This window comes from Papilio polytes, unplaced genomic scaffold (genome assembly GCF_000836215.1).
Source record: "Papilio polytes unplaced genomic scaffold, Ppol_1.0 DF823700.1, whole genome shotgun sequence".
NCBI classification, from domain to species: Eukaryota; Metazoa; Arthropoda; class Insecta; order Lepidoptera; family Papilionidae; genus Papilio; species Papilio polytes.
Window position 1 is genome coordinate 57286 of NW_013525504.1, and position 22828 is coordinate 80113.

General features: G+C 34.1%; 1 protein-coding gene across 3 annotated transcripts in view; it reads right to left on the reverse strand.

The window, feature by feature from the left end:
* LOC106103842 (hypoxia-inducible factor 1-alpha-like) overlaps positions 1 to 22828 on the reverse strand; it is a 76551-nt gene that overhangs the window by 2656 nt on the left and 51067 nt on the right. For 2 of the 3 annotated variants that reach the window (XM_013283750.1, XM_013283748.1), the window contains exons 7-11: positions 20303 to 20447; positions 3001 to 3293; positions 2722 to 2927; positions 2335 to 2641; positions 2098 to 2258 (exon numbers count right to left, since the gene is read on the reverse strand). In XM_013283750.1, coding sequence (XP_013139204.1) covers positions 2098 to 2258; positions 2335 to 2641; positions 2722 to 2927; positions 3001 to 3293; positions 20303 to 20447 — 1112 coding nt within the window. The remainder of the gene's footprint in view (positions 1 to 2097; positions 2259 to 2334; positions 2642 to 2721; positions 2928 to 3000; positions 3294 to 20302; positions 20448 to 22828) is intronic. The other variant, XM_013283749.1, reaches the window with a different exon arrangement.

A 22828-nucleotide genomic window follows, 5' to 3' on the forward strand; every position in this document is an offset into this window, starting at 1 on the left:
TACATTTCGTATTTTCGTTAAGCCATAGCAACTCTGTACCTACTCTTTGTCACTCAGGTCGTCAAAGACTAAAAAGTGTCAAAAAATGTCAATTTAAAGTAAGGTTCAATTATTTACCTTTTTAATTGCTATTAATGTGTTCCTCGCAGAAGCAAAAAACAAAGTGGTATTAAATAATAAGGCTGGTAATACAGAAAAATATTGACAAGCATTTATTATATATTATATATTATTATATATATATTATAAGCATTTATTATATATTATATATATATATTATATTTATTGCGTACTTTTCAATAAAATTAGATATATCAACTTTAGTATAATACGAGTAGCAAATAGATTGAAAGATATATTTCTTACATTTATTTCTTATAGTCAGTTAAATTTTTATATTTTTATTGTTAACAATTTTATTAATAAACCCTAGCACACTTTAACAGCATGATTTAATAATTAAATACGTGACGACTGGTCGCTATGTACACTTTTGCATACAATTGAAAATTATTGACATTAGAATTTTCCTTATTCTGTGCAAAGTAAATATGTTTCTCAACTTGTATGTAGTCACAATATTTGCTATTATTGAATGTTACATAAGGGATTACATAAAAAGGTCAATAACCTACTACCATCAAATCGTACGATTGTTGCTATGTCATATTTATACTTAATAATTATATTTTCTTTTCAATATTATCAGAATATAAGACATTGTCGCCTGATTCTTTCTGAAATAAATATATTCAGTTTTAAATACTGTAATTTTAGTTAAAAAACTTATTTTTCACTTGACTTCAATAACTAATCGTAAAATAATGACGTCTTTACTGTATTAAAACATATCGTTGTCTCTTTTAAATGACAGATGACAATCTGTCTACCAGAGTTGAGACAGTGGAAACCCACGCTGTTAAAGCTAATACTCTTAAAGGAGGAAAAGGATCAGGATTAAGGGTTAAATGAAATCAACGTGCATGTGTTTCAGTTTTTTATAGTTTCGTTTTTAATGTATGATAGTTTTTTTTTCCAAAAAAACGATTTTTAATATATCTTTCGAGAAAAATATTTTTTTCTAATAAATCATCGTTCTATAAACTTTACAAGTAATGAACAACGATGATAAAATTATCACTACACATGTTATAATATTTTCTTTTTTTTTTATAAATATTATTTTTTTATATAATAAATGGCCGAATACATTGTTAATTCTACATATATTCTGATAGCTGCTATACATAAAAAAGTTAAAAAAGGTATTCGAAACATTTTCTATGCTAGCCTAATTGATCGAAACATTTAACCGACAAAACTATGAGATATATAAAAACAATATATTATGTATTTGGCAGTGAAGACACTGTAAACTGCAATAAAACCTTCCTCAGGGTGCTATCTTACTCTACAAATAGACTCTAATATATAAAACCTCACACTCATCTAGTCGATAGTCAACTCGATTAATAAAACTAACATTAGGTAAACATAGACAATTCTATCCATAAATAAACTCCTAGGAATAAATAAACAGCGCTCATTATCGCCAAAAGTAAAAAATCCCTACACAACTACCAACATAAGACGGAGCGCGGCAAAATATCATTCGCCTAAAACGACTAAGTTAACCTAAAAAAAAAGATTCAACTGTCCATCACATAACCATAACGATATGCGTACGTTTAACTTAAGCACTAGGACGAAAGACATATTGCTTCAACACTAGGTAAATAGACCTCAACCTCTTAGCCCTTCGAATATTACACTCTTGCAGTCTACAGAAAGTATTACGGAAAGTTACTGGAAGATTTGACGACTATAGAAAGGATCTAAAACAATTTCGAATGATTGACATTTTGTCGATATGGATGATTGATATCACAATCACAGCATTGGAAAAATATATTTTATTTTAATTCGTTCCGGATCTAATACTCGAGCCACCATTCGACTTAACCACCAATCCGTACACTGGACGTCTATTATCACAGTTTATGAATGAACCATCATCACTATTCAAGCCTTGGCTTTGGGGCGCGGGCGACACTGCACCGTGCAGATGTAGCCGGCGTCCACGTCACAGCCGCTCACCAGGAGGTTCATGAGGACGCTGGATGACTGCGACTGCGTCCGCGGCACATCCACTGGGGAGGGGCTGCGCTTGACGCGCTTCGCGATCGGCTCCTCCTCTTGCTTTAACACCCTCTTGACACCAGTGTCCCATGATGATACACTCCTGTTTGGAATGAGACCTGAAAATAAATGTTGAATGTAAAAAAAATACGTTAATGAAAAAAAAAATAAAAACAAATTCTGTAGAGATTATACCTTGATCTGAGTAAATATTCGTTATAAGATCCTGAGGTGGTGGTCCTGTGGGGGCAGCGGCGAGCAGACGTTGTAACGCTGACGCGCTTGACACGTTTTGTGACTCTGAGGGCTGGGGCCTCGCGAGGCTGACATTGTCGGGCAAGGCGCCCCACATGACTGCCGATTCCAGAACCGGCAGTTCATCGCTGGTAGGAATGAACGGAGAATTTCCATCTTCGATGTCATTATCTGATCGACCATTGTCGAATGCATCTAGCGTCAATTCTGTTAATAGGGAAGACTGTTCGCATGACGATTCAGTTTCCTGCAATGGAAATATACTGCGTAATCGTCTGTGTCAAAGACACTATGAACACTAAAAGATACAAAATCGACGAAATTTACCTGAGGATCGGGTGAGGATAAAAGGGAGTCAGCAGTGAGCGAGTCGACTGGCGATCCGGTCGCCAAATCGTCGCCAAGTAAGCTACAATAATTGTCGCTCAAAATAAAATCTTCGAACATATCAAATGGGGTATTCTCCAGTGGGATACAAGTGTCTCCTGCTGTGGGCGCCAAGTGTGTCAGGTCTTCAGGCTCGTCCTTAAGCACTGCAAACAATTGAGATGTAGTAGTTCGATGCTTATAGTCGAGAACGAGCACAATAAAGCAAGCAACAGATACCTAAGCTGTGGAAGTTGTTGTGCCACTCACTTGTAAGTCCTTCGTCTTGGGAGAACATGAGAAAGCCTTTGTTCATTTCTTTCTTTCGCGGTGCGAATATCAATTCTGTGACTGGTATAGGTCGTTCCTCCTCCGGGAGTACTGCGGCTACTATTGCGCCGTTGCCTGCCTCTGTCGCCGGGTGGCAGATAGGGACTGGCGCTGCCTTCTGTGGCTTCGGGACCACGACAGGTTTTACGTCAGCATGCTGCACTTGGTGTGCAGCAAACACCTCATCTCTGCACTCGATACCGCTGAGAACAAAACAAATCACGTGCCAACATATTTCTAACTAATAGGTCTACCGCTGATCGATGACAAAAAATATTCTGTTTAAATTTAGCATTAATTCTCTAAAAATGTACTGTATAGTGTAGCGTTTAGGTAGTTTGCATAGATATGCCATTAAGCCTCAAGTAAGGCGTTACTCAAGACGATAATGAAAACTAGTCATAAGTGAGGAGCGTTGCATTAAGTGCTAATCGTATTCGCGAGCGTACCCTCGGTGTGTCAATACGACATGTGAGTACGTGTAATGTATGGGCGGCTCCGTGCGAGATGTATTGCAATTGCGAACAATCAGCCAACAATACTCAAGGCCGGTGTATAAACGAGTTCACGCCTAGTCTCGTACGGTCCACATAACTAGACAACATTAAACTATTATGGACAGCTATCGAAAACATCTAAATATGAATATGAACGTTAAGGTTTATCATGCAAAGACAACTATAGAATAACGCAACAAAATAATCACTGATAGTCTTTATCCACTAGTAAATTGCTGCGATTAATTAACAAAATGTCAGGCAAAGATAACCCGCAAATGATCCCACAGGAAACGATTGCGTCAGTGATCTTTAATCGAAATCATTAAATCTCTTTGCGTTTTGATAAGGGAATGTTATTAAGTTCCTAAGGTTCACGGCGCGTTTAACCTTATAGATTAAAATAGACGCACTGAGCGGAAATTTCTTACATTACTATAAAACACGGAACCACATACACTTTGTGATGCGACATTTATTTTTCTAATCGAAAGTTTCATTATTTTATATTATATTATATTTCTCATTATTTCTATACGAAAGTTCTAGTTTGATCGAATTAACAACATTAAAAACAACGCTTACGTTACATCTTAAATAACCACTTGAACGTCTGATCGCAAGCTTTCTGTTTGTATAAGTGACGCAACAAAAACAAATCCGTCGGCACAACAGATCCATGCTTATAGGAACCCAGACTCTGTTCCATTGCATAAGTGCATCCGAATGGTATCCATCAGAAAAGGATGGTATAACAAGAATATCGCTGTATAGAGAGGGATAAACGTAGCAACGTAATACGGCCTCGGTAGCGACCTTGGTAGCTCCCATCCCTCAGCGTCTCTCGTTTTCGTCGGCCATTCACAAGGGGGCGCGGTTGCGCGCGCAGCAACAACAATGGTGGGGTGGGTATCGATTGTCCGAGATTTTGATGCGAAGTTTCCAACAAAAGTCTACGTCGTACACTACGCAGATGCACTTTACTACGTCATCAGCGAAAGTGAAACTTAAACAAAAAAAACACGCATTATCTGAACCGTTTCCATCTAAATGATTGTTATCACTACTATACTTTTAATGTAGATTATGTTAAATTTGTTTTCGATTGCCGTAAAGATTTACTGTGTGAAGCATAGAGAGCAGCTGTTAGCGGCCTTGGCCGTGAAACTCAACGGCGAGTAACGCAATTCAACAATTACATGTTAACACGGTCGAGGACGTATTACGTCACATCGTGCCATAGTCAAGATGCTCTTACATTAACGCTTATCCATAACCGGATTTTAGCAGAAATTTAAATTACATTGCTTTAACATGAATTATTTATACAGTGTATTAACTTCGCCGTGTTAGGAAATTTTAAACGTAAATTTCTATTGTGTCTTTATTTAATTTTCACCACGATTATGAAAATAAACTCAAACTTATTCCTTAGAATCACAGTTTGTTTACCGTATAAAATGATTAAACAGCAAGCGGTCACCGGAATTCGCCAAAATAGTGAAGCGAACACTGCCTATAGTGAATTTGCAGATGCGTTTTCTACTTTTAATGGACAGAGGAGGGAAGTATTCAGTTTTTTAATGTTTGTTTATTACTGGAATTTCATAATTAATTTTTCGAGTTTTTTTTAAATCTTATTATGTATCAATCAAGTAGTAAACGTTATATAATTATTACATAAATTATATAAACGGTAGTCATTTGCATTAAAAACAAATTATAGAGTAAAAACAATCAATATAAAATGGCAGCAAGTCAAAAGTCAATACAATTAAATAACTTAAACGTATACAAATACACGTTGTGGAAAAAAGTATTGCGTTTTTATTTATCCATTAAAAAAAAATGATAATTTTAATCAACGTATTTTCTTACACTTAAACAATTTATTTTGTCAATGAAATTGTGTTACTAGTAGCACAATATTTTTTCCATACATATAATAAAATTTGAGTATCTGTAATATCAGAAGAAAAATTCCAGATTTCGGGAAGATGATTTATTTGCGTTGCTGATAACGAAAATCACCTTTTTTTTTGTCGATCTGTCTGTCTGTCCATCTGCCCGCGGGTTACACTGAATTCGTTTGTCATTCCACGCGGAAGAAGTCGCGAGTAAAAGCTACTTATAAACATATTGTTTACGACTTTATAAAAATACCAATAATTAACATGCGTACAATTTACGTCAGCAACTACGATACCGATGTTTATGCAGTAAAAATATTTAAAAATTGATCTTCATGACGATATTACGTAGGTAATTTGGTGCAAGACAGGCGGTAGACTATCGTACGATAAACATTTACAAAACATAAACTATTCAAGGGCGATGCTGATAAGATTTCTGCACATAATATATTTGCGTTTCATCATAACACCGTAAGATTATATTATGTAGGCACAAATAACTATTGCGTTTTCAAAATAAATTGATTCTATCCATGATTTATATGACTAACAAGTAACATCAAGGATATTTTTCTATATTTTAGCAGAAAAAATAGACCTAATGAAACTGAAACCAATATTGAAGTGAGTGTCGTGGACTATTTCTATCACTGGATAGTAATCAATCAAGACCTGTTTATATGTACAATTGGTAATCGATGCATTAATGTGGGCAATGTATGAAGACGCGGCGCGGGAGTCAAGGCCGGCGTCGTTATATAACCAGCTGAAGGCGGCGGGGGACGCATCCGCTAATTTTAGCGCCTCTCGAAAATAAGACAATCGCAGCGAGCAGTCGTGCTCTCAAAACGCATCCCACAGCCCACCCGGTGCATTACGCAAATAATAATTATAACACGAGTGCATTACAATAACAACGATCACATTGTAACCGACGACGCTGATAACTTTAAGCGAAATGTTATAGCTGTATATGTTTTATTCACTACGTACTCGATGCGAATATCCGAACTATATTAACAGTAGAAGCACTTGTATTCTGTACGATGCGTGCGACCGGTATCTGCACTTGTAAGCGGACACATTCACTGCACTTGTACACTACCACGAGCACTCTTACCATGATGGGGTAAGCTTCGCAATGTATCCGGTGTGTGGTCAAGTTTCGGCTAAACAGCTGATCGTGATCGCGAGTTTGGTCGGTAAGAGCGATGCGTGCGTCCGCTGCGGCGTCCGTGCAGGGAATGATACGTAGCGACGGCGGCGCACTCACGCCGACGCTAGTGACGTGCCGAACGCATAGTATACATGGCGCGGAGTAAATGATAAATTTTTTCGAGGGCTCCCGCTCCGTTCATTCGACGGGCACGCGGCGCCTTGATAAGAGTTCGCGGCCCGCAGCGCCGGTGTCGTATCTCGATCACGGTCAGGTTAATGAGACATCACTAGCTCGCGGGTGATACTCACACTACGCTTGTTGCTACGCATCGATAGCGTTTATGGTTATTGGACACTATTAAAAATAATAATCGAGCATATCAATGAGACGATAGTGTTGCCGATTGGTTTACGCTAAAGCTGCTCAATCCAATAGAAGCAACATAGCAGTATATACAAATATTTACAGATTTGTTGTAAAATTATTTAAAAAAATCAAGCAATTGAAGAAAATTGTCTAGGATCTATCAACACGTTTGCGATTGTATTTAATGACATACAAATGAAGAACTGCAGCGATAAGAAGTCAATGCAACATACATTAACAGTCTAATTTAAAAATCCATTATTTATTTGCACGAACGGAACAGAACAATCGATCCTTCAATCAAGACGGGTCAGTTTGTTCGGGCAATCAATATGAGCTTTCACGATATGCCACTCCGCTGAACTAGTTAACAGAGGGGCTTAGAATTTAATATAGATCTAATATAACAATAGAAGGAAATGAAGCCAAATAACTAAAATAATTGTACCAATACCAAGTGTAAAATAGTCTACTTTTTTTAAATAAAAAAGCGTAAATATAAAAATGCTAACAATCTATCTTAGTTGTGAAGTCGACATCGGATACGATAGGATGAAGGCGCGTTGTTCCACAATTTAGCCACGTAACCTAACACCGACCTTTAATGGACCCAGCTCTAGCTACTGCCACACTGGATTACGAATAAGATTATAAAATATTGCATTTGAATTGTTCGCTAAGATATTGCTCTTATAATTTTTATTTTATTAAAGGAGCATTGAAAAAAAGTAAAATTCGTTTTTTGACCGACTTTCCAAAAGAAGGAGGTACTCAATTCGTCTGTATATATTTTTTTATTTTACCTTCCGAAAGATACTATGCAAATTAATAGAGAAAAAATACAGCATTAAAACACTATGTAATAAATAGTTGAAAAGTGGGACACAAAAAGGTTAATTAAGATATAACGTAGACAAAACAATGTAAACCCAACTATTCACCTTTACTTATACCATAGATTTGCATTAAAAAATAAAAAACGTTCAAAAAACACTTACAGTCCGGAAAAAATATTAATTAATTATTTTTTTCTAGGGCACAAAAACACTTAAAATCCTTTTAGAATGTATTCATTTAACATATCATTTAAAAAATCTATACTTTTGTATCATGAAAACAGTCCTTACTTCTCCACTTTTGAAATTAAAATGTCGGAAGACTAGACTACACCGAGTCTCCATTTGGAGTAGTTGCACAAGTTTTACGAATTTAGTATGATGTAACATTTAGGTAATAGTAAAAAAAGCTTTTAAAAAAGGTTAAAAATCATACTATAATAATATATTAAACAATGCTTTAAAAAAACTAAAAAATAAAAAAAATCGTTTACTTTTAAGTTGTTACATCATATTTTCCGTTTGTGAAATGACTAATGCGTTTATCAACAAAATTATTCAAAAACTAGCTTTCGCCCGCGACTCCGTCCGCGTGGATAAAAAAAAAACAAATGCGAGTAGCCTATGTGTTCTTCCAGACTATCCTCTACATCTGTGCCAAATTTCATCGAGATCCCTTCAGCCGTTTATGCTACAAACTCTAACAAACAGCCATCCATCCATCTATCCATCCATCCATCCATCCATCTAAACTTGCGCATTTATAATATTAGTATGATTATATCTTTTCTGCCATCTGGTAAATGATTTTGAACCTTTGCTGAAAGATTAATATCTATGTACTACTGACAAGTAAAATCATGAGGCACTGTTAGTTTTAAAAAATAGCATGGTTTTTTACTTAATTGTAATGACACCAATATTTCAGCTGATTGTTCAATTCGCGTTAATTATCTCTTCTTTATTTATTTACGCAAATACATGCGTAAAAAAACTGATATCTTAATGTAAAAAACCTACAGTTACTTTTTTACCAATGCATTACAACATCAGGCTCTCTACACATCTATATCATCTATACTAGTATTATAAAGAGGAAAGATTTGTATTTTTGTATGTATTGAAATAACTCAAAAACTACTAGGTCGATTTAAAAAATTCTTTCACCGTTAGAAAAGAAATTTGTCTGCGAATAACTAAGACTATGTTTTTTATTATTTTTAAATTTCATGCAGGCGAAGTCGCGAGCAACAGCTAGTATAATAATTCTGAAATTCGCCTACATTCTACCTTTCTATGCCTTTATACTGTAAGCGAATGGGCGGTTATTTGTAACCAGTAAAACCGGTGTGGTATAGCGTGATCGGTCGTGTGACTGGGTGAGAGTATGAAAGCTTGAGGCGCCATTTTGTCTCGCAAAGTCGACGGCTGAATGGCACTGTTTAATAATGACCATAATTTGCTACACTTTAAACCGACCTTTAGTTATAGGAGGTAATAAACGAGCTGTGGAATGCCTGTATTAGGTGAGCACTCCTATGGACTTCTGCAATGCCAGCGGAACTGCAGATGAGATTCAGGACTTTAAGGGACCATTTAGAAATTCTGCATTTGTCAAACATTTTCAATGGTACAGAAAAGTATAGGGGCAGTGCTCCTTTTAAAGCAAGTGCGGTAGAAATTGGGTTAAATCGACAAACCGGCAACCTTTTCGGATTTCAAGAAAGATTTCATGAGTATTATAAGAATACGATTCAAAACAATCGTCAAGTAAAACGTATACTTTGATTTCAGGTCAGACGCTTGCGAAATATAAGATGCGGCTCGCGCGCTGCAAATCATTATGCAATTAGGGCCGCATGCACTCTGGTCATTGACCGCACCTACACCCCCGATTACATGCTACATTTTGTACAGTCACGTGCAAAGTTGCATTAAGGTAATGCTAAACTTTCCTACAACTATGATATTGTATCATCACCAGCTCACTATATGTCCCCACCGAGGGGCTCGGAGCCTACCCTAAAGATAGGGTGTCTAGGCCATAGTCAGGCCATAAATGATGAAATCTACTGAAATTGCCTTTTTTACGCTTGATCATCGTTAGCTTGATTACTCACTACTCAAGAGTCTAACTACTACTACTCAGAGTAGGTAAATAACTACTTAGACAGTAATACAAATATCTGTGTCGGTTGATCACTAAGTATGGTGCTCAGGGTTGTTTGATTATTAGTAAGGGAGTTTCTAAGTAATATTTTGACATATCTACATTATCAAAATATCAGAAACAAGATTTGAAATATCATTACAGCTTGCAAATATTATAGCGATATCATGGGCTGGCCTTCAAAATATAAAACCTGAATAGAACTTACGTACAGCGAGCGTAATGGCCTTATAGTTATTTATTCAATTCATTAACGGTCTTGATACTAATTAAAATAATTAAGCACTAAAAAATACATTACGTGATAATATTTAATGATATTTAACTTATGTTTTGAAATTTAATGAACATAATATTTGCAATGGATATAAAAAAAATATTGTAATTGTAAGTCACAAAAAAACAAATTGTGAACTTCCTCAAAAAACTAGTTTTACATATTATTTTGTATTAAGTCGCCATACAAATGGATTAAAAATCTCAACATTTAACTGACTTTCTTGTAGCTTAATTTCTTTCTTGTAGCATCTTTTGTCTTGTTCAATATTCACTAATACAAGATACTAATGCTTAAAGTAGAAACATTCAAGTTTTAGGTATTTTTGCAAACGAGTGTATGTAAAAATAAGGTACGTGACTTAGGCAGCGTAAGCCCAGTAAACCAGTATCTGACATCACCTTATGACAAATCATTGCGAGTTTCAGCGGTGTCCATTTAAAACGATAGTTATTCCAGGAAATTAGGAACTGGATACGAGTTTCTGCGTTTAACGCGGTAATAAATTAGGATACGGATGTATTCTATTTATTCAAAGATTCCAGATTATCTTAAACACCGGAACACACGTCACAGTTGTATAAAAATAACCTAAAATTATAATCGCAAATCGACGGTTTTATAACTAAGGGACTTTATGATTTTTCACAGATTTGAGATACAACGAACGCTTCGAAGTAAAAGTTTGTAAATCTATTTAGTTTAAGCTTTATTTTTGGACAGTTACTATGGTGGATTACATAATTAAATAATGCATATTTTAAGTGTTTACTGTTATAATAATTTTGATTTTTATTCTACCAAGTATGTATTGATTGTTAAAGTGCAAAATTGCATTTCCATTGTTTGAATCAAGGTCTCATTACTTGCACTGTATATAAATGCATTTCGTCGAATAAACTGCAATACGTTTTAGGAATTTGCAAATCATCAACACAAGCAATTTTCATTTCCTACTAGCTTTCGCCCGCAACTCCGTCTGCGTGGAATTAAAAAAAAGAGTAGCCTATGTGTTCTTCCAGGCTATCCTCGACCTCTATGGCATATTTCGCATTCATAATATTAGTACGAGTAAGATAAAAACCTTGAGTTGACTAAATGTCATATAGTATTTTTATTGTTGAATTAATCTTGTCAATAAGATTCTTTCTAGATCATTCTCCAATCCACCCCTTCTCTAGTTAGATATGGCGGGAAGGGGAATAAATTAGTAGAATAGAATTATGGACTCAGTAGCTATATTTGTTTACCATACAGTGATTACGTGACCGAGTGCACGCAGGTGTTATTCGAGGAACCGCAAGCTTCATATTTGTCGATTCAAAAGGCTGTCGCAACGGTAAAATATTGAAAGTGATTCCGCCGGGAAAACATCGGCAAATGCGACAAAAACGAGAAAAATGTTGACTCATATAATCGCGTCGTGTTAACTACCCTTATCTACAGAATTTCTGAGAATAGTCAAGCTTGCCTGTGCAAGTTCTGTAACTATTGTTATATTGTTTTTTTTTTTTTGTTAAAAAGTCACACGTATTTGTCAAACAGGCGATGTTAAAAGTTCTACGAGTCCACCATCTTTATCGTCGAATCGAATTCATATAAAAATATTCCATAGATGAAAAATTAAATCGATATCATAAGATAAAGAAGTCAATGAACTTGAAGCGTATCAATATAGATTATTTAGTAGTCGAATGTCGTAATCGTAAGACAAGTTATATTTTATTAATGACTATTGGATTCAATTCGAAAACATTAAACAATCTAAAGTTTCATATCTTGTTGAATGCAACTATTATTATCATGTACTATTATGTACTATTATTTAATAACTGAACCTATTTTGATAAAAGTTACGGTTGTTAGATGCAATATCAGATTCAACATTTATTTAGCACTCTATTTTAATACCTACTATACTCCAATACTTTGAAAACTACCATTTTTTTACATAATAACATTTATAACCTAAACAGTAACCAATACGTCAACACAACCAAAAAGCTATCACTGTCATACAAAGGAAGATTCCAATGTGAAATTAAAAACAAAACTATCAGTACTTTCGTGTCGAGTAATATATTTAAGAGGAGTGATCGCGTAACAAATTCCCAAGGTCCCGGGCGTGGGCTTGGCCTTATTGGACACAATTGACGTCAGAGCCATTGCCCTCTTCCCGATTGAATAACATTCAAGTTGTTTGCAAAGATCGCGAGTAACAGGAAACTAAAACACTACGGTATTGATACTACTACGGAAAACACGACATGACAAAATAGAAGATTAAGGGCATGTCCCACCAAATTGTAAATAGTCTGATAACAATCCAACGTGTAAAAGATGTGATGGAAATATCGGATTTTGTTCACTTATCTGACAGTGACGTCATTTTTAAGCTATCTCATATGCTGTTTAGTGATCAATAAGGGTGTCTTACTATGAAAAAATCTACAGTAAGCGATTTTGAATGCTCTAAAATTTTGTCAATTTAATATGCTCCACGTATTCTGGATAATACTTTACCCTTAAAAAGGAGTTAGGTAGGGTACATAATGAAGTGGGAGTTAACAATGTAATAGAGGACCAAATTTCCTAACAGATAAATAGGCGTGTTTGTATATCCCTCCTTCTGGAGCGAGCACCTGCGACTTATCCAGCGGATGCACAGAAACCTCAGATCATTTTAAATCAGTATGTGTCCAAATATATTTATATTGACTGGTGTGTAAGAATTTCCTAATTATAATTAAAATATTTTTTTCCCTTTCAAGAAATATTAAAACAAATAGAAATGGAAAACAGAAAGGTTTTAGTTACAAAGAGCTTTTAACGTTTCGAGGTAGCTTTACGCCCACGTTTCTCATTTAACTTGTAGCAAACTGCAATGTTCTGGTATGTAAGGCTGAGGGAGGAGTTGAATGAACTCGTGGGGGGTAAGCAGTGCATTCCCCGGGGCAGAAACAGAACGTTGACCGGGCATGTTATCCAACCGGGACGGAATCCGTGAATGCATTGTAATACTCTTTGACAACGTGAGTTTGGAACATTGGTGCGGTTTACATAGTTAAAGCTTTTTATTTAATAAGGAATAAGCATTTATTAATGCGTGTAAATTAGGGTAAGTATGAGAAATGTTATTTTGATTTTGGTTATACAAAAGCTGTTCACGTGCGAATTCATCCGCATAAAATTATGAAAGTTTTATTGTTTATATGTGTCAAATCGTCGATTGCAAACGTTAAAATGACATGACATGATGACAAACCATGGCAACCTCACTTCCTTAATGTTGGCAGCTTGTAGTTTATGGTCCCTTTCCCACATGAAGTTTTTTTCCAATTATTTATCCCCCAAGTTTAATAGCGCAAAAATATATAGCCTAAAGCGTGTTGTAAGTTTAGAGCTTTTTATTAAAGATAGAATTATTTAAAAATATGCTGTGATTGCTGACATCCTATGACACAAAGTGGTGTGTATTTACGCTTTATTATATTAGTATAGATTAACATTTTAAACAGACTAGTTCGGGGTCTTTCAAATCTTCCATTGTTACATCTAAACAATCAACATTTATAACTGTCATTATTTTTCATCAGTAACGTCGCATTTTGGAATGCATGGTCTGACCCAGGATATAATAAATCATATAGGAGGATAGGTTAAGCAATTATGCTCCTTATACTGTTGTTAGACGTTCTATTATTGCATCGATGATGTTTATACGCCCCTATAGCTGGTGCATCACGCCACCGCGGCAGTTTATCAGCGGATTGCATCGTTATATTCCGGATGAGAGTTATTGGTTCAGCTGTTAGAATATCTTATCATTAAGAATATAATATAAATTCATTCAATTTACATTGATTTCCTTTAAATGATATGACCATATTTTTACCTTATAGTGTTGTGTGTAAATAAATTTGTAAATATTTGAACTTTACCTGAATAGTTCGATGACCTTGTTAAAAATATAGATCAATGGTTGGAAGTATCAAGTAATTGTGGAAAAGAAATACAAACAGTATAGACAGAAAAACATTAATATTCACTATTACAAACATAGTAATTAAACATCGTTTAGCTTTAAACCAAAAGTAGGTAACACAACGTAAATTGTATAATAATGACGTGTTTGTAAAAGTCGTGTATAATTCAAATCCCTGAACTCAAATCTATTGATAGCAGCTTATGGCATAAAATCTTAATAATATTATAAATAATCTTTCAGATTAGATGGATGGATGGATGTTTGTTGGAATTTGTAGCCTAAACGGTTGATCGGATTTGATCGAAGATAGTCTGGAAGAATACATAGGCTACTTGCATTTGTTTTTTTTTTGAATCCGCGCAGACGGAATTGCGGGCGAAAGCTAGTATTACTATATTGTAAGTAAAGTTGTCGTAAAGCAATGTATGATATCAATGTAAAACGATTATCATCGACCAAGACACTATTACTGTCTAATAATAGATGAAGTAGTGCTCCGATTGCACTGGATACGTGTTGCCGCATTGACCCACATATTGTGTGAAAATAAACGACATTGCATGCGGTGCTACTGTGTGCGTTAGGGTCGAAGCGGGTGCTTTTCAAAACATACAAGATTTTTAAAAGAACGACAGCATTGAGCATTTTGTTTTTAAACAGACTTTTGCAAATACAAGAGTAGACTTGATCTAGGTTACGGGCAAATAAAAAGCATTCTATGGAAAGATTTCCCTTTAATATACTTTACTTTATAATAGGAAAATTCTGCGGTTAAGCTAATTTTTATTTGTTGTCTTTATTAGTCATTGTTTCGTTTTACGCTAAATACGTACGACATCCTGTGACTTTTTTGCTATCTCTCCCACAGTAACTGTGTTATCTTATAATCACGTGTTTTAGTTATCTGAAATTGTTTATAATAAAATACATTTTCTATACTGTTAAATATTTTTTCTGTTTCGTTATCGCTTGATCGCCGACTTTCGGAAGAAGGATATAGACTAACATTTTAAACTTTCAAACAGCGTACCACTGTTTATTTAACCATAGTTTGTAATTATTTACTCAATATTTGTCGTACAGAGAAGACATTAGAATGAGAAAAGGTATGTGAAATCGGGATCTTCGATAGCATAGCACACAAAGAAATTTTATAGACTTAGGCATAGTGAACAATTTTTTTTTTCATGACATCTATTGTCCATTAATTTAAATACAATTAATTATGACACGTAGTTTTGAGGACCATTAAAAGATGCTTTAGTGAGATAATGTGACAAATGCCTAAAGTGAAGTGTTGACTACGCCTCCCCTTTATATTTTTTAATCTCGGATAGCACATGAAAAAATAGTTGGACAAATAACATAGGATACTATAGAAGTATTATTAATTAATTTGTAACATGCAAATCATGTACAATGTTGCAGTAAATCACGATTGTCATACAATTTGTAATGTAATCAGTTCAGTTTGCTTCATACATTTATACATACATTACAATCATACATTTATTGACACACAAGGCGCAATTACGATGAAAGGTATTGAACAATATCATTGATGATAAAAGTTATGTTACATGTTAATGTCAATTGATAAAGCATGTAATGACTTGTTAGTACGTCTTTTTGTGGCAGTTATAAGGTTTCTTTTAAAGAAAGGCCACACGTGTAGAAGAATTAACATAATAATATGTACAAAGTTTGATTTTATACCAATAAACGTAACTAAAAAAAAAACTTATGATTTGAACATTGATTTGAGAAAATTTGAACTTTGTAGACTTATTTTATACCGCCGCATTAAAATAGCCGTAACTTTAGATCGAGTTTAAGATAACTGAACTAAGCAACTGTGATAACCCTTAGCATCACTGAGTGTAAAAGTTACACTCCATCTGCGAATCTAATTACGATAAATCAAATACTTTTAACATATAAAGATTACCCGCTGGCACTTTGAAAGCGTAACGTTCAGTCAATATTTATAGGCAATTACGTTATACAACGTTCGATAAGGAGACACTGATAGCGGCACGTTATCCACGCATGTCGCAGATTGCCATCAATTTTGACGGTAATGTCTATTTCATGACAATTTAACACTAAACTATGCTTCGGAAAAAAAGTATAAATAGGATTAAACGTTGCTTTAGATATTACATCAAACTATACTAATATTCTCAAGAGGAAAGATTTATATTTTTCTATATGTATTCGGTTAACGTAAATACTGAGCCAATTTTAAAAATTCCTTCACCATTAGAAATGTAATTTATCTATGAGTAACATAGGGTATACTATTTTATTACTTTTGTATTTAAAGCAGACGAAGTTGATAGCAATACCTAGTTTGTTAGATATAGGCTAAATTAAATGAATCACATACAAAAATAGCATCACTCTAATCAAGCAAAAATTCAAATACACTTTTGCTTTCTAATTTGTTATATAGATAAAGGGTTGGTGTACAACTATTTTGTATTTAAAATGAAACTGACAAGGATTCATAGAAAAGAGGAAGCTTAGCAACCGAATGCAGATAACCCCAACCTTAGCTGCATCCGATGACACTACGGCTCGGTGCACTTAACACGCCTTATCTACTGTCAACTGTCACCGCTTGATAAGATAAATTTTCCATTGAAGCAAACAACAAGCAAACCGAACACATTTTACTAGATACTTATGTTAAACACTTTCACAATAACTAGGAAAGCACTTCGACTTCGCAGGTGGATAACAAACACCCAAAAAGACGACATAATAAATGGAGTGTTACCGCAGACCGTATAGCGGCGAAGGGGCCATTTATGCCGCAGTTAATATCGACCAGTGTTAAAAATCTTAACCAGTGTGAGGTGATGGAAAAAGCTGAAGTATTCATCTTTTTGTTCTAAAAACGGTAACTAAAATTCTCTGAACAGATGTGTAAGGAAGTACATTAAAGTGAAAAGTGATTTGGAAGTCAAAGTGGAACTAAAGTTCCAGCAATAAATTGCGGGGCTATTAAATTTTTGTTACGACCACTCTATAGCAAACGCTATTACTTGCTAATTGAATAACTCGCAAAACACGAGGACATCCTTGGGCTTCATATAGTACCTTTTTAATTTGCTTTCTATTTTTCACACAAAATTACGAATAAAAAAAAAATAAGTAAACTACCGTAAGAGATTGATTATTCGGTGTGGGTTGATAAGAATTTATATAAAACATTATACAGGTTGCCGTCATGTCAAGGGCTTATGAAAATATAAGCTTTCAATTTACAATTTCAACAAAGTTTTAATTTAAATTTAAAGTTTCAATGCCATTTACTTTCAAAGTAAGTTACTTTTCAGGAAAGTTTCAACAAAAGTTGTCCCACAAGTCGTTTTCAATCTAGAAACCGTATTTTTTCGTTATAATTACTTAAATTAACTTTCTATGTACAATTATATTATATAATACTTCTGTAATAATTTATAACATGTTTTCGATTCAACCTGTTTCAGAAGTATAGAAACTAAAACTACCAACCATTATGTTTAGACACAATCAACCGTTATCATTAAGTTATATTTTGTGCGTAAAAGCACCCTTGTCAAAATACGATTCAAGACCGTTATCATTATTATCGAGTTATCTGCGGGTCTATCAAATATACAACAATGATAACTTTCATTTTAGGCCGATAAGGACACATATTTATGTCATCACCAGCTCACTATAAGTCCCCACTGAGTGGCTCGGAGCCTACCCTAAGTAAGGGGTGACGGGGCTTTATTCAACCATGTTGGCCCAGTGCTGGTTGACTTCATACATATCTTTGAATTTCTTCGCCGATATGTGCAGGTTGCATCACGATATTTTCCTTCATATATCCTTTATATATTTATGTATTTGGATAAAAACGTTTCCACAACAACTATTAAGAAGATTAACTAAAGTCTCTGAAAGTTAAATTGATGAATAATCGAACTGTTTAGTTGAAACTGTGTGCAGGCAAAAATTTAAGTGTCAATACAACTGTATAGTTAATAGATTTTAACCACTGTCGTGTAAATTTTGTAAATATTTTTTGATATTAAATTTCGCAAAGCATTAAACGTATTGTCATTTCTTACACGAAAAATACATACTCATATGTATCCATTTGCTGTTACCTACTGGCCGGCTTTATTGCTATGATTGAATATTTTAGTGGCTACAGCGAGGGTCAATTTAGCGTTCGGGCGTTGGCTGTTCTGACTTTAACAACGTAATTTATTGCGTGATATCATATTTGTTTATTTGAAAGAATATTTTTGGACATGAATTATTTTGAGTTGTATTCAAGTTATGCACACAATAGTATATCTACGTAAATATTAGATTGATGAAAGAAAATTGTAGTAAATGACTTTTTTAAATAGACAATATTTTTTTTATTTTTTCGGCGTAAGTGCAAAAATATCTCTGTAAGTGTTGAAAATACCTAACCTACTTTAACTTGTTTAAACACATCTTTGATATTTTATACCGCAATATTTCAACAAAAAATATTTCAGCAAATGAAAACAAGCGGCAATAAAGCAGGTGAAAATAATTTAGTTTATGTCGCACAGCCAGCGTGAGCTTTTGTCGCTGTCGTAAAAACATAATGAAACTTTACGGCGTTTAGGTTGAGCAAAATTATACAACTCTGTGAATACGATATTTCAAAGATTTCAACCATAATAAACTGAATGAACATCTGAGATGTGTTTTAAAAAGAGAAAAACATTAAAAAAAAAAACAGAAAAAAATCGTACTATACCATTCCTTCCAGGTTTAATTGTGTTGAATTAAACGATAACAAAACAAAAATTATCACCACGAGTGGATTGCAAACGGCTTTTCCACTACAATACTCGTAAACAAGATCTTAAACTGTATGACAATAAAATTAGTGTATTTAAACACAATTTAACGTGAAAGTGTGATTTCAGAACTTCACTCAGTCTGTAAGAATACACTCTATCTCTATTTTTTTGAAAGAGAATGGGAGAGATATTTTGTTGTTTCAAAATTGTTTTTAATAGTAAACGGTGGCAAACGAGCAAATGGCCACTTGAGTTCGTCAAACATAGCAATGTGACCGATGTTCATAGACGCATCTGCGTTTCCTATTAAGCGGAATGAGACGGTACTCACGCTCATAGAACGAAACGCGGAATATCTTCGCGTCTTCTGTACATTCGTGCAAAAGATGTTATTGCGGACTCTATCAGTTCACACTCCGAGTGTTTCTTGGCAGAGCGAGATTGGGTTACGCACAGACAATACTGTTTTATGCTCGTATCGACTCCCGTTTCCATACTTCATTTTATTTATCATATCAACTTACAATAAAGCAAATATCCTTGTCAAAAGTTAAGCTGGCTTTAACTGTTACATCACAAGGATAGCGGTTTACTTTGTACTTCTTATCTTACGTTATCTATATATATTTATTGATTCAACACGACACGATCAGGTGATTGTCTATGTACAGTTAATATGTTTTATAACGTTGCCTACATTCATAGCAAATAACAAGTATTTTCTAGTATACGTTACTAGAAATAAAAATATTATAAGAAATCGATTGTTAACATTCTAGTCGACTTTTGGTTATAAAACAGCAATAAAATATAGTGTATATGTGGCAAAAGATTTAGAAGGACCTAAATACTTCATTCAAACAAACATTAATATGGGTTTAATTGTATTTTACATATCATTGATTCAACGTATATCAGTTATGTGCTAATTACCTATAGAGACGTTTTTCATCATTTCGTTCATTGTATAGTACTTAGTTTTAAATTTTATTATTAAACCATTGCAATCAAAATGTAAAATAGCGGTAGACCCTTCATTTCTAACTACAATATAAACAAAATAAATAAAAATCTTTACTCACCTTATCTCCACTTCTTTTAATCCTCAATTTATCGAAAAATCACTGTTAAATCAACATAAAATAGCACGAAAAATAATTTTGTTTACATCTAGACCTACCTGATTACGTAGTTGACACATACGACGCTGATTGGCTTTTGTTGTTTGTCTGTGATGACGGTGGCCTGAGTTTGAACCCAGGCGTAACCTCCGGTCTTCGCCAGGAAGCGGTACTGCCCTGTCTCGCATTGTCCTTTCGAGAAAACTGCGGAAGAAATAAACATTGTTATTTATCTAATTTCCCTCTTTTTATGTCTAGCTAGCATCCCGTATGGTGGGGTACCTATTGGTTGGTTTATCGATTTATTAATATTATAAATACGAAAGTTTGAAAGATGAATATTTGCTAGTTTATAGCCTAAACTGCTGATCGGATCACCATAAAATTTGGTATAGATGTAGAGTATACGCCGAAAGAACACAGGCTACTAACTTTCGTTTTTTTTTTAATTACAGACGGACGGATTCATAAGCGAAAGCTAGTTAAAAATAAAAATCATTGTTATCAATGCCACAAAGTATATTTTCGAACATCCCAGAAAGATTTCTAAGAAAATAAAAAGTTTAAAATCAAACTCTTCCTTGCACTATGGCTTTTGACATTATTTTTCCTATTGTAAAATATAAAACGGAATGAGGAAGCTACTAGATGCGTTATGTGTCAATCAGGTCGGCCTCTTGTTAGTTCAAAGTATACAATATTTAACACCAATTAATTGATTTTATTTTTTCAGAAATCAATAACCGTTAATAAACCTGTAGGGAAAAATATTTACTTTTTCCTGAGATGTATTTGAAAGGTAAAAACAACATTAGGTTTTGAATTGAAAGATAACATTAGTATACGCAACAAAAACTCCCGTATCTCTGAGCGGCAGGAGCTCTTACAAAAACACCTACGCAACGGTTCCTAAACAAACAGCTGTAGTGTCGACGACGTTTTTACTAGATGTGACATTTAAATGTTGGCATTTCTACCATTAGCGTAAAGCGTTAATTTAATTTCCACATTCTAACATATATATTGTACATTCCCTAAATTATTTGGTTATTTGCAACATTTCTAAAAAACAGACCTATTAAAGTAAAGAAAAATGACACCTTAAAAAAAGTCCTGTTACTGATGACAGCATTGATTAATCTTACTAATAAAAAAAATTTAATCTAATCTTATAAATGCGAAAGTTTAGATCGATGGATGTTTGTCAGAATTTGTGTTCTAAACTGTTGAACTAATCGCGATGAAATTATTATAAATGTATAGGGTAGTCTGGAAGAACACGTAGCCTACTCAGTTTTTTTTATAATTCCGTACCGACAGAGTCGCGGGCACATCTACTTAACATATAAAGTAATAAGGGGTATCATAATTTATCTACGACAGTATAATAATATCGTCTATTAAAAGCAATATAATTTCAAATGCACTTCTCAGTTAATCCTTCCGATAGAAACTTTAGCCGACAATTTATGTCTGTACATAAATTTCCGATATAACCATTAACAAAATTACACGGAGCTAGACGAAGGAATGTTGAAACAGGTCTAACACTTTTTTCAACAAAACCCTTGCTATGAATAATGTAATGCCGTAATTTATTATACAGTTTTTTTTTATTTGAATATATCTTATTATTTAAGTTACAAGGGCACAGTTGACTTTCGGCTGGGCAACTTCTTAAGGATTTTTTTTACATCTTGTAGTGTTTCTTTATTTTGCGGCTAAGATTTTTTTTAATAGTACCATAAAACAATCACGAAAAGGTACCAAATTATCAGAGCTATTAGTCACTAGGCTGCTTTCTTTTCATAGCAGCTTTCATCATCATGATAGCCACATGTTGCTTACTGCTGCCATGGCCCTCGGTCGTCCTAATACAGGAACCTCCTGCAACCTCGTGCTATTAAGCCGCATAAATATATTTCTGCAACGAAACTAACTTGTTTTTCGTATCAACTAGTTTAATTAGACACTGAATACTATAAATTGTGCATTTTTTATTGTGCATTATATGGGACAGTGAAAATAGACGTCGTTTGAAATTCTTTCGAGTATTGCGGCTTCGTGAGTGGCGTGCGCGGCTAGCGTTTACTCACTGTAATTTACTGAGCTCTTGTCACGCGAGACGATAACGAAAGAGTTTGATAGCTGATAGACAAAAACACTTTTTTCTTAATATTTTGGCTTTAATATAAATATCTTTGGCTACTTAATAAATTGATTAATGCCTCATCTTCATAACTACGTATGTTTTAATAAGAAAGTGTTTTACTTCTAGATGATAAAAAACAAGAGATAAAAAAGAGATGAGTTGTATACCTGTAGCATGTTGCATGTTTAAAAAATAAAGTTATTTATTACATCTTGTGCACTATTTGTTATGTTTGAAATAAGGTTGTTTCTATTATAAATAGCATGTCTTAATATAAACCTATTTAAACAATTATTTACCAATGAAACTTTAACAAAATAACTTAATCTATGTAAATAAAGGTTCAAAGAAAACAAACAGTCAAATTGATTATATACTATAGTAGTGGCTCAGTAGTGGCTATAAAACTAAGTAACGGTTGCAACAATGTTGA